At 39.6% G+C, this 13,566-nt stretch overlaps 2 protein-coding genes across 2 annotated transcripts in view; both read right to left on the bottom strand.

Moving 5' to 3' along the window:
• Positions 1-8,554, bottom strand: part of mgat4a (alpha-1,3-mannosyl-glycoprotein 4-beta-N-acetylglucosaminyltransferase A) — a 33,799-nt gene extending 25,245 nt beyond the window's left edge. The window contains exon 1 of the mRNA XM_031294227.2: positions 7,989-8,554. Coding sequence (XP_031150087.1) covers positions 7,989-8,082 — 94 coding nt within the window. The 5' untranslated portion in view covers positions 8,083-8,554. The remainder of the gene's footprint in view (positions 1-7,988) is intronic.
• Positions 8,555-10,254: 1,700 nt separating this feature from the next.
• Positions 10,255-13,080, bottom strand: creg2 (cellular repressor of E1A-stimulated genes 2). Its single transcript, XM_031294214.2, has 4 exons — positions 12,584-13,080; positions 11,721-11,890; positions 11,203-11,316; positions 10,255-11,082 (listed from the first exon to the last, which is right to left on the bottom strand). Exons 1-4 carry the CDS (start codon positions 12,998-13,000, stop codon positions 10,941-10,943), a joined length of 843 nt encoding a protein of 280 aa, XP_031150074.1. The 5' UTR covers positions 13,001-13,080; the 3' UTR covers positions 10,255-10,940.
• Positions 13,081-13,566: the final 486 nt, after the last annotated feature.

The following is a 13,566-nucleotide window of genomic DNA, read 5'->3' as shown; positions in this document are numbered from 1 at the left end:
GTGTCTCTTTAACCCCATTTCATTTTTGACTCTTGGGCCTACTTGAATAGAAAATAAAAATAAAACACACCCCATTTCCACCTGGTATTAAAATCTGATCCGAGTGATCCGATCACAAGTAGACAGCTCTAAGTATAGATGGAAATGTACCCAGGATGCATTGAGGAGGCACTGAGATCCAATCACTTAGACCACATTCAGAGGTAGTTTAGGCCACATGTACTCTCGCTTTGCAGACCTCTCTCCACAGCGCTGCGGAGGAAGGTCTGGCTAGTCCACACGGCATTTCTGGATAGGAGAAAAACATGTTCTGGTTTATTGGCATTTCTTTAAACCAATCACAATCGTCTTGGGCAGCTCTAAGCGTCGGACGCAATAACAGTACCTCTGCAAAATAGCTTCGGGATGAACTTGTTTTGGTGGAACGTGCTTGTTCAAAAGTTTTTTGTTTGTGCAACAGAAAACTCAGACTCGACAGATAGTCTAGCTAGCTGTCTGGATTTACCCTGCAGAGATCTGAGGAGCAGTTAACCATAGTCCTCAAAAATCCACCGGAGTTTAGAATGCCGACACAAAGAAAGCGGAAGGTGAGGGACATCCCGCCGAAAATGAGGGACATCCGGTGGATCTTCTGGCGGCACCAGAGCAATCCCCTAAATTAATCGTCGTCGATATAGACTAGACCACATTCTTTTAGCAGTGTGTACTTCTCTTGTCACAGAAACCACTGAGAGTGAATCGTGTGTTTTGGATGTTATTATCATACTGTCGGTTGTGTGTCACTGTTTTTGTTCCTGTGCTTCCTGCTCTTATATCCCCAGCTGTCTAGAGCTCTGTGCCCTGGGGTTGCGTGGAAAAGGCAGCAGGCAGTATACAATATCCTTATTTTTAGTTTCAAAATACGAAATCCCTGAATTCACAAATACGTAGGATCTTACTAAAGACATTCCTGCTCTTAATTCCCAACATCTGCTGTTGCAAATTACACAGCGCTGTAGTAAGCTGGCAAATCTGAGTGGTCAAAGCAGCAGCTGTCAAATGGTGGAACAGTTTAATTTCCTATAAATTCTTCACCAGAAAGGTTCCATGTTATTTGAAAGCTTTTATTATGAAGCAGCAGTAAGTTAACGAGTCCTTTGAGCACCCGTCATATCCTTATTCACACACACACACACACACTTATTTGCATATAGAGCGGGAAAGTGGTCACTCAAGACGCATTTGGAGTAGGGTTGCACGATATTGACAAAATGTGATATTGCGATAGCGATTATGAATATTGCGATATCAATATTAATTTAAATATTTTTAAACATATGTAAAATTACAAAAGTTACGGGAAAACGCATCAAAATAGATTTATAGATTTATATAATTATAACAAGGTTTATTTCAACTGACGGTCGTATTGGACTGGTACAACATGAATAAATAAATAACGACCATGTCTACAGAACAGGACATGTTTTACTGGTTGTACAGTATAAAATATATAAATAAAAAAAGAGAACAGGACAAAAAAAAATTTTGCTTCTCTGATTCTTTACGTTTTGTTGTCTCTATCAATTTCTTCACTTACACTGTCACTCTGTCGAAATATGCACAAACGTGGTACGCTCCATAGGGTTTGTCACGTAGTGGCCCCGTGCGCTGACGTGCACTAACATGTGCAAGTGGCACGGTAACTGGCCAATGAAACATGATCATTATAGCGTTTCAAGCGGGCTCTAAATCAAACACAACTAAGTCACACAGCCAACGGACGGGACGCAAAATAAACAAAATATTGCATACTTATCGCAACACTCAATATATTATTGCGCAACACGATATTGCGATAACGATATTGAGTCGATATATCATGCACCCCTAATTTGGAGACGCATACTGCTGCCAAATGTAAACACCTGTACTTAGAGCTGTCCACTTGGGATCTGATCACTCAGATCGGATTTTCAATACCAGCTGGAAATGCACCTTTGTGGCAGAGCATGCTGTCTGACAGCACTGAGCTGAGAGCGTGGCCCCGCTCTGCTTATTTCCACTTTCTGGCTTTACTTGGCTCCTGTGAGGGTACTATAAGCCAGGATATCACTCTTTTTTTGGAAACTCACTTTCAGGGATGTCACCAATCCATTGTATAATGATATCCAGTAGGAGTCCATAGAGTCCACTACAAAAACAAATTTAAGAGCTGAGAGTCCATTTACTGATTAGTAGATTGACAAAAAAGAATCTATTTTGATAATCCTCTAATATGTTCAGTCATTTTTTTAAGCACAAATATCAAACATTTACCATTTCTAGCTTGTCAAATGTGAGGATTTGATGCTTTTACTTATCAATGTGATAGAAAACTGAATATCTTTGAGTTGGGAAAAAATGGGAAAAGAAATTAGCAATCTGAAAATGTAACCTTCGGCTCTGGGAAATTATAATAAGCGTTTTGAACTACATTCTGTCAGTTTATAAGCAAAACCATTATTAAGTTAATCAAGATAATAGCTGACGCATAGATAATAAAAATAGTATTTGAAGCTCTTACTATTTTCTGTCATAATTGACCAAAAACTAACATATCTAAATTCAACTGATATTTACTTTAATTGAAATCTGCCCTTAAATTAAAATCTAAAACCACATCTGCGTGGCCACTAGGATTCACATGATGAAAATGTTGTCATCTCCCAGAATCAGTGAGGTTCTGTGTTCTGAGTCAATTAAAAACTCATCACCTTGAGCACTGTCATGATGCTTGTAGGTATGCAAGAACACATCCACATTGACAAACTAATGTGTACAAGCCGGTCCTTGTATAAACAGCAAGCTTATGCCACAGATTAAATCAACAGAGAGCAGTTAGAGCCCAAACAATCACCATCTCTCCTCCCCGACACTGAGGAGAAATTGTGTGCCCTCTGGGAATTCTGTCCAGAAAAAGAGGAGGAACATGCATAAATGAATGAATGAATAGCAGTGTGGGATACAGGAAGTGAACAGAAGCACGAGGAGGGAAACACGATGATTGTTAACTCGCCAACGGCTGAAGACGCCTGTTCCTGTTTGGACAGGCTGTCTGGGTTAAAGGGAAGAGAGTGTGTGTGTGTGTGTGTGTGTGTGTGTGTGTGTGTGTGTGTGTGTGTGTGTGTGTGTGTGTGTGTGTGTGTGACACTGACTAATACCCCTTTCACACCGATGGCTTAATCAGGGTTATACCCAGGTCGACTCTGTGTTTGAATGGGTTAACCCTCCTTGATTTACTCGGCTTCACGACCCAGGTCCCAAGGTGGGTTTGATCAGGGTAGGACTAGAGTCGATTTCAATAGGTGCTTCTAATGTCGCTTGAATTGCCTCCTCGACTCCTCCGCTTGCCTCCTTTCCTCGCATCTTAGTCCCTCCCACAAGGAGGCACAGGAGAGATGTGAGGAAATCATTGGAGGAGAGAGTCGACAAGGAAATGTGTTTTTAGAAGATGAGGTCCTTTCCTCTGAAGCGTCGCCTCAAAACGTCAGAAGAAGAAGAGTGACATGACGCTGCCCCAATATTTAAATAAAGGAATTAATGTTTAATGTAAAGTATTATTTTTTTTTTATTTATTTATTTTTTTACACACACCATGGTATCGACTTTAGTATTGAGTATTGTGTACTTTTGTTGGTATCGGTACCGAATACTAGATTTTTGGTATCGTGACATCCCTAGTTAAATTAGCTTTTATTGATCAAGTCGTGCTGTAGCGTCCACGCAAGCTAACGTACATTTCCTCGAGCATTCTGAAGCCCAAGCACGGAGCTCTCTGCTGTGGTCTGAAATAAAACTGCTGAGTATCACTGGTGCCAAACACGGACGTGTATCATTACATGAATGTATAAAAAAAAATGATGCAGGTTAAAACTACAGAAAAATAACTCATCCCACAGTCTCACTGCCTTGGTAGCACTCTCATCCATTCTCTCCATCATACAGCCCACCTCAGGCTTCTCATCTGCTCTCTTTTAAGATTTGGCCTTTCTACTCGCTTCCTCCTTCCAGGCCACTTAGGAGTTGTCTGGTAGACTGCCCTACTTCACAATAACACAGTCTCACACACAGTCACATACACAGACACACACACAGACACACACACAGACACACACACACACACTCTCTAATAAACCATGTAACCATGTATCTGGCCTAACACCTTCCTTATCTGCTGGCTCATTTGCCCTCGCCACTGCAATTACTTGTGCTATTTTTGGCCCATTGTGTTAGGAATGATGTGATGATTGAAGAAAGCCATGCTTTTAAACACAGAGGAAGGGGAATGCATGCATGGTTTCAAGGAAGGCAAGGAGGAAGTTACATTTACAAAAAAAAGTGTTTTGTGTTTGGTAACTGTTACTGTAACTCTCAGCAAATCTGTTGAAAAAGCTGCTGAATCTTAGAGCCATCTCAAACCTGGGCTGGAAATCACAGAGAAAGCAATAATACACTCACAACTATAGTGATATGAAAATACAAACAAGCATATCACTCGTGTTAATTGTGTTTTCATACTACAGTGTTAATTTTCTTAACAGAGATGTTATTCTGTTTCCTGCCCAGGGACTACAGATGTATCTTATAGCTAACTCTGATAAAGTTAAGAAGCTGTGCACTGTCCCTGTCAAATAAACAAATAAATAAACTAGAATTACCGCCTTGTTGCAAACATCCATGTCGGTGCAGACTTACATAATATATGAATTTCATAAAAGTTGGCGCCTGGGTAGCTCACCTGTTAAAGCATGCGCCCATATGCAAAGACTCAGTCCTCGATGCAGCGGCCGCGGGTTCAGTTCAGACCTGCAACCCTTTGCTGCATGTCATTCCCCTTCTCTCTCCCCTATCACACTATATTGCTACATCAACTCTTTGTCCCACCCTCTAACCCAATACACTACACTACATTATTATTCATATCTATCCGGTATTAACAACAATATAGTTAAGGGCTATTTGAGATATAGCCAGGGAGATACCAGATAGCAGTCTCTCACTGGGAGTCGAGGCACTCTGACATAGAAGTGCACATTCTGGAGAGTCATTCAACATGGAGTGTTTGGACAGCTGACTGGCACAGCTCTCATTCACAGCAGTCAAGTGACCAAGACAATGCTGTCTGAAGCAGAGAGTTAGGCAAAAAAAATGTAAATAAAAATGTTGCCCAAGATTACCTCTCCACCCCAATAGCCCCCCAAACAACAATCTTATCAACAATCACAGTCAAGAGCCTAAATGTAAACTTGTTTTGCAACTACTGGAACAGGTTTTGAAATTTTTCATTTTCAGAATGACTCAATGCCTGAAACACCCACGCTGGGTGGCAGCAAGAGAGTGGCAACTTATGTTAAAAAAAAAAAAAAAAAAAGAAAAGAAAAAAAACCTGTATTCAAACATCTCATGTTAAGACAGTAAACAACACAAGCACAGAGAGTCGAGGAGCCAGTGCAATACAAGGTAGAGTCAATGAATGTTGTACGTACCCTGGGGTTAATACTGAAATATAAAGATAAAGATAGACTAATAAATATTTAGGCCCAGGCAATCTCAAAGTTGACAATATCGCATTTTATTTCGGACCTTTGAAAGAAGCTAGGATATTTAGTTAGCGTTACATTTGTCTTTGATCTTTGTCACATAAAGAAAGAAAACAGCCCAGTGTTGTGCACAAATAATGCAACTTTTCAGCAAACAATGTGAGCTATTTGTATCAGTGGCCTTCACAAAAACTAATGCTTCCCAGAGTTTATGGTATAAATCACTACTCTAGCTTTCACTAAAAGGCCAAAAAGAGATCTTCATTACTGCTCACACACCCTGTTTATCCCCAGAACATGAACATTTGACATATTTTGTAGTCCAAACTGTAATGAACCTCGTTTTCAACAAATAGGTATGCTGTTTAATATGTTGCTCAGTGCACTGCAGCTAAAAAAAAACAAAAACATAAACAAATGAAGAAAATGTCTGACAACACATAGGCTGCATTTAGGAAAGACATTCTGCAATTGCAAATAAGCAAAACACAATCAAATTAAGAAGCATGTTCTCCAATTCGTCAACATGTATAAGAAACTTGCTGCATATACAGACAATACAAGAAAATATAGAAACGCTGTAACACTACACCACACTAAAAATGACGGATGTGTCGACCATACATTGATAATTTAAAAAAAAATAAAACTTTTAGTTTGGAGTTATTGTAAATATGCCTACTAATATGCCTACTATAGTTTTCCCTTTACAAATAGCTAGTTTGGGATATTTTATGCTGCACATACTGTATGTGTTCAAATAGGAAAACGTGTTGTTTAATTGACAAGTAACACATAGGCAGCATGCAAGCAAATGAAGAGGTTTTTTTATGTCCCGATTAACGTTTGTTTGGCCTAAGTCTTTTTAATATTGGGTATCTGTTGATAGTGAGTTCGATCCAATACTGTCTGGGTCAACTCCAGTTTTTGTTTGTGTTTTGTCTATTTGCTTATGTTTTCTTAAGTTGCAGTGTGTTGAGCTCTCTCTGCCACCATACAGGTCAGCACATTTGCTTTTAAATGGCAGCTCTATTGTTACTTTGCTGATAGGCCTTTTTCACCAAAGACATTTTGACTTGTCACAGTAGGAAAAGCACTGAAGCAAATAATACAATTGATGGTGGGTGAAATCAATTTTTTGCTTTAGTTTCAGGGTCCTAGTATTGTGAATGCTGGCTCACTGTCACACTGCCGTGGCTTACTGGGACACTTGAATACATCAGAGCCTTATTTAATGTTATAGTGACACCTGTAAATGTCCCGCTATGACAAGTCAAAATGTCTGCTGTAAAAATGGCCTATTGACCTTCCTTGAGAATGTAAGTTGTTTAGGATATTAGGACAAAAACATATAATATAATAATATATAATTATAATAATAATATAATTTAAGGTCAAGTGCACACATTCTCTCGCATTTTTCTTTTTAATGATCAGTAGATCCAAAGTATTTCTCTGCATTCTGCATGTTTTAAACATTCAGGTTCTGACTAACGATACTGGACTGTATCAACAGGTGGAACACACAGAACAGAGGGCATTGTCACTTGATCTTTGCTTAGCACACACACTTTCACATCAAGCCATGGACCAGTCCCAGCATTCTCTAGTAGTGGGACTCACTGGACTCCATTTAAAAAGAAAATATTTCATCAAGCTGATAAGCTCCACAGTAATCACAACATGAAGCCTTGACATGGAATTTATCTAAAGGCTGCAATTATTTACCCTCTGCTGATAACAAGTCGTACACTAAGGCCCATAACCCTCCCACATGGATTGGGTTAACCCTGGCAAGTAAGCACTTGGCCCTTGTACTGAAACACAGACACACTTGTGTAATAAGCCTTAGCCTATATGTTTGATGGGTAATATTCAGATAAAAGGCCTTCATGTTTCTCCAGGAAGTGAAATAGCATTGAATGGTGTAATTATCAAGAAGCGTTGCAAACTGTGTTGCCTGGTGCTATAAACTGGCACTGATATACTAAATTATCCCTAACTGATTGAGGTTGGATGGAAACAGAACAGTCTGGAGATGAGCAATGAGCTGTGAGAGATGGGGACTGACTACATCATCTGCCATGCTCTCAAAGTGTGAAAGCGCATAAAACAGTGGGAATAGAAATACTTGCCCATGAACGAGTTTAGAGAGGACAGTTATCCATAGGTAGCCCGTGTGTAATGTACATTGAACCACGACATTGTAAGGAAGCAAATCTACTGGAATGAAACTGGATGAGGTCCGAGGTGAACGGCAACACCTGCTGTCCTACGACATGCTGCTGAACCCACGCCAGCTTAATATCTACCAGTTTGTTAACGAGGCCTTACAATTGTCGCTTCTTCTAAACGCCAATTAAAGTTACACCGTAAGCTTATATCAAATGTGTGTGGTAACCGCGTTGAGAGACATGTTGAACCTACCTTTGCCATTCTGCCACGCTGTGTACCAGGACAGGCTGAGGAAAGACGTGAAGAAAATAATCGCAGTGGCCACAGTTCCATTTCTGAGCCTCATCTCATTTCAGCGATGCCTCTTCTCGGCTGAGTGTCGGGGACCCCAGAGCTACCGTTGCCTCCCTCCCGCCTTCTCTCTCTGCCTTCAGGGTGTTGAGACGGGCGTTGGCGCCGGCATATGGGGGCGTCAAACGGTAAAAACGCTCTAGTTAACCAGACTGTGAGCACGGACTTCTGCGCTAGGAGATGAGTGTTCGGTGCGTCTATTCTTGTCGTTGCTCGGAGGGCTGTAACTGGCTACTCCTGTACAGTTACCGTCCTACGGCGGTCAGTCACGAGTCAACTGCCTTTCGTGATAAGACGGTTTACATGGTCGGTTAAGATAAAACAAGCTAGCTACCGATACTATCCATTGTAAAATGTTACAGCCAGTCGTTAGCTACAAGTTGCAAGTAGAAGGCATTTCGAGTGTGTGACGGTTGATCCTCCAGGGATAGGCTGGTCGCTCTCTGACGGTGTTCACAAGGCAACGCCTCAAATCACGTTGATTCCGCTTCACTATTGCGCATGGATAAAAATAAATAAAATAAAAAGCAGCGTGTTGCTAACCGAACCACACTCCTATCTGTAATTACATTTTAGATATCCATAATAGCATTTCAGTCGAAATGGTAATTATATCCACAATAACATTAGAAATTGTAGGCCCATTTCAAAAAAAAAAAAAAAATGGTAGTCAAAACTAAATCCTTAAAATGTTTAAGTGTCCGCCGTTTTTAACATAAAAAGCTATCTATGATTGCAGATATCTGTAATTTAATTATTCGTAGTCAAAAAGACATTTCAGATATCCACAATTATATTCTTCCTAGCTACACATATGACGTCACTTTTGCCATTCATCTGAAACGTCCTTCTTGACGTTTAGCTAAAGCGATCCTCACGTCAATGTAGCAACTACCGACATGGAATACGTAACATTTCTGGCTTCTAGTGATAGCATTTTGTCGTTACGGTAATCCATTCCAGATATCTGCAATATGTTCATTGTTCATTCTGGATAGGAAGAATGATGTTGTGGATATCTGAAATTGAAAGCCCCATACACATGAATAGGAAACGTGACGTCATTTGTAATAGTAAGAATGACGTTGTGGATATCTGAAATGACAATTGTAGATAGGAAGAATGTCATTGTTGATATCTAATTGTTCTTTTTGACTGGGAAGAGTTGAATTATGGATATCGGCAATAAATATCCAGTCTAGCTATTAAATGTTTAAACTGGCAATTAAAATTTTGAAACGATTTTTGACATCTTTTATTTAGTTTTGACCAGTAGAATCAAAGTAGAAAGTACCATTCTAACTAGTGAGAATACACTTTTATCCAGTATAAATGCTATTATGGATATCTAAAATGTATCTAACCCTAACCCTAACCCAATTATAGATTAGAATGTGGTTTTATTAAATGTTAAAACTACTTGCCATAACAGACTGTATAAAAACATACAGTTTGGTATGTAGGCTACAAGCGGGTCTTCTGGTGAAAACTTTTCAAAATAAAACAACCTGTGGTACAATCATAGCTGGAGTCGAGCAACTCGGAATGGTGGCTATATTTTCTTGAAGAAACATTGAAGCATTTATCCATTCAAATGTATGGCAGCGGCAGCGCCATCTCCTGTGCCTGAGTGGCGATTCAAAAGAAAAATTGGGGTTATCTCCATGGCGGCAGGTAGAAATACCTCAAATGAAAGTTAACGTAAGCAGAGAATCTTCATTCTACAAGTAAAAAGCGCGCCACCTAGTGTCCAGGCCTCTAAGCGCGTTCATGTAATTTGCATTATCTGTTTCACCAGGCATGTTCAATACCAGTGGCAAAATTTGCACATGTAATTTAGAATTATTTTTTTTAGAGATTGCGGCTGTAGTATTGTGTAAAATTGTGTTCTATATTGTATTTACAGGAAACATTTTCGTATTTTATGTTTTTGTATTTTCTTTTCGTTATATTTGTACTTTTCTTTTTTATCTTGCGCTCCTGACTGCAGATCAAGTTTCCCATCTGGGATAATAAAGTGACTGAACTTAGTTGGTAGAACTAAAACTTTAACAAACTCAGTATTTGTCACCAATGGTCCTTTTGTATGTGGAGTCTGGCTTGTACTTTGCATGAAAGCAGAACTATGCTGTAATACATTTTCAAGTTATGAGTCAGACAGTACTAATGATAGGCTATGATGCTTCATTTGTATGTACACTGTATCAACACATATCGCTAATTTAGGATTAGAGTTCATTTTTAACCTTGGAAACAGCAGTTCACAAAACAATCTCACTGTAGGTATATTATGATTATATTATAGTTATATTTATATACTATTATTTTCAGGTACTAGATTAAACAAATAATCATACTTAACTTGGACTCCTAATCGTCATTTTTGTCTCAAGATGAAAAAACACAACAAATTCATATTTTCTTTAAAAAGTATGCACGATAATTGTGTGTGCTAACATTAATTTATTTTTCAAACAGCACACGTTTTAATGCAAACTCATAAAATAGACAATGTTTATAAAGAATATATTAAATGACAATTTTCTATGCCAGATGTGATGACTGTGGCCATTCAATTTAGCCTATTGGCTTTAAATACATTCACATACCAAAAGCAGATGAACTGATTTTGTGTAACAAGCCAAGTTGCAGGGCAAAAGAGAAAAAGTGAAGAATAATCACTTTCACAAATTAAAATAGCAATAGAACTTTGAAAATGTAAAAATATTCTTTGCACATTGCTGCTTCGGACATTCTTGTCCCTTATCAGAGTGACGTCTGTGGTGTAGACCAGCTGTCTACATCACAGACGTATCTGTACAGGCTGATATGATGCAGAAAAAAGGGACGTTCTCAGAAAGGCGTAGCTTTAAAGTAGTCCTCCAGTGGAATGAGTGATATGCCTCCGATCCAGTCCTGCAGCCAGACCTGGATCAACTCCAACTTCATGAAGAACCACTTGTGTCCCACTGGCCACTTTGCCATCACAGGATGTCTACAAAAAAATAGCAACACATGAAGATACATGTGGCAAATGTTGTCGTTTCCCCTCCTTTTCAGGGTTGAAGGAAGCCAACATGTATTCATACACTACATCTACCATTATCTGAGTTACCTTGAAAACATTGCCTCCTTTGCAAACATGAGCTCCTCTGGGGCTACCTCCACCATCTTGCCTGTTAGTGTGAGTCGAGCACATCTTGGATCTTCTGGATCATACACCATTTGCCTTGACACAGAATACCATGTTACCATTGTAACACACACATACTATAGGGGTTCTGGCTTTTCGGAGCCTAAGTAACTTGAAGTCATTTAATTTAGTCAAGGTTGGATCATCAACCAGGCAAAGTTGGCAACAAAGGGCCAAAAAAGCTGTGTCAACTGATTTGTACTAATTATATTGATAAGTTTGAAAATAAGCACAAAATCAGCTGACATGATAAAGTCTTTCAGGTGGGTCCTGCTTTATTGCCCGTGCTGAAGAGGGTCCCTTTTTTTTTAAGTTAGTTAGTTTCAATACCTTGATTATTTCAGTTTTGGGGGCCCAGTAGTTGATGTTTTGCCTCAGGACCTTTTAGCAAATTAATCTGGCCATGAGTTTAGAGGTATAAATTAAAAGTTAGGGCTTACCTGCAGAATTCTCCCTCAGCCTCTGAGAAAGTGAGAGAAGCGTAGGGGTTACTTTTCAGGTCTGATACGGTGTTGTCCATTGGAGTCACATAAAAATAGAGGACTCCAGTGCTGTTGTCCAATGGTCCATCACTGACTGAGAAGATGTTCCCAAAGGGGAGACCTTTGATCTGTTGATATTAACACACAGTCTGTAATCAATAACATGTTCAAAATTCAGAAACATTTCAGATACACAATGGGGTGCACTATAGGGTGACATGGACTCATATGACATGAGGAGAAGTGGAAGAAGTATTTAGATCCTTTACTTAAGTAAAAGTAGAAATAGAATGTAAAAATACTCTGCTACATGTACACGTCTTTTTAGTTTAGTTGTGGGACAAGTTACAACTTTATCATTCTTATTAGTACATAGTGACCTTGCATAAATCCCAGCATAACTTTACATAACTCCTACCAAATCAGCCTCATATCTGAAAACACGTGTGGGCGTGCAAGGCTTCAAATCTATAATAATGCCTCATATTTTATATATTAATCAGTTTTGTAAGTAAAATCAAAGTAACAATAGAGTGCAGAGAGTAAAATGTACAATATTTCCCTCTGAAATGTAGTAGAGTATAAGTATACAGTTGCATAAAGTGGAAATACGCAAGTAAACTGCAAGTACCTCAAAACTGTACCTACAATACATGTACTTATAGTTGCTTTCTACTACTGGACCTCAGTATTTTAAAAACCTTTGCCATGGCCCTGCCTCTAATCACACTTTAGTTCATTATAAAAAAGATGTTTGTTGCTTGGCTAGAGAAAACCTACATTAAACTAAGTGAGGACCATGCCTCCCAAGTGTGTGTTACCTTGTCTTGAGTTGAAATGGTGGACAGATGTCCCCAGTCACTGTAATGAGCTATGTATCTAGCAGTCCTGGCGGTCTCTTGGTGCGGAGGAGGACTGCTGCTGCCGGACTTCTTCACCTTCTCCAGTCGATATGAAAACAGGCGAGAGGAGATCTGCGCCACATTCTCGTTGTCCGGCTTGACTAGCTCTCCCGGGCTCTCCACGCTGTCTCCGAGGACGTTTGAGGACGGATAAGCCTGCTTCCAGAGCCCCGCACTGTCCACCAGCAAAGCCGGGGCGACCTCATCCGACAGGTCCGCGTCCTCCACCACATCGTTGGAGGAGACGACCCAGGACACCGAGCTCCTCAGGGTGTAGCTTTGGCACAAACACAGGACATTGGCAAACACTGCCAAGGGAAAGTAACGGACCGTCATATCATTGAGCTCCGACAATGGCCGCCCTCGTCCACTCGTTTGTTTACAACCTCACGTGTGTTTTGCTTTCGTAACACGAGGAGGTCTTTCAACAGAAAGCAGTTTTACAGCGACCCCTACTGACAAACCAGGGGCTGGAAAACTTGCTGATTTTTACACTGAAAAGCCGTAACGTTTTTGGTGGAAAGTAAACGTACATTTAGTAATACTCAAGTACAAATTTGAGGTAGCTACTTAAAGTAGGCTGTAGAAGTATTATGCATTTACATATTATATTAGATCTTAGAGTGACATTTTTTAAATTTTTATTCACTCATATTAACAACTATATGCTATATTCTGCAGATTAAGTTTTTACATACAGCACTTACGATGATTTTATGTATTAATAGGTTAACCAGTGGTTCCTAATCTGAGGGTCAGGACCCTCCAGGGGGTCCAAAGATAAATGTGAGGAGTTACAAGATGATTAAAGGGACAGTAAAAGCAAAAGCAAACATTTACTCTGACTTACTTCTTTACGTATCTGAAAATCCTTCTATTTTACTTACTCTGTGTATTTTAAT

Source organism: Sander lucioperca, chromosome 8 (assembly GCF_008315115.2).
Source record: "Sander lucioperca isolate FBNREF2018 chromosome 8, SLUC_FBN_1.2, whole genome shotgun sequence".
In the NCBI taxonomy this organism is placed as follows: domain Eukaryota; kingdom Metazoa; phylum Chordata; class Actinopteri; order Perciformes; family Percidae; genus Sander; species Sander lucioperca.
Note: the sequence above shows the minus strand (reverse complement) of the source record. Positions and strands in the feature narration are given on the sequence as shown.

Coding starts and splice junctions, on each gene's coding strand:
- creg2 (XM_031294214.2), bottom strand. CDS start 13,000: ATGACGGTCCGTTACTTTCCCTTGGCAGTGTTTGCCAATGTCCTGTGT. Junction 11,891..12,583: donor CCATTTCAACTCAAGACAAG/GTAACACACACT, acceptor TAATATCAACAG/ATCAAAGGTCTCCCCTTTGG. Junction 11,083..11,202: donor AAGGAGGCAATGTTTTCAAG/GTAACTCAGATA, acceptor ATTTTTTTGTAG/ACATCCTGTGATGGCAAAGT.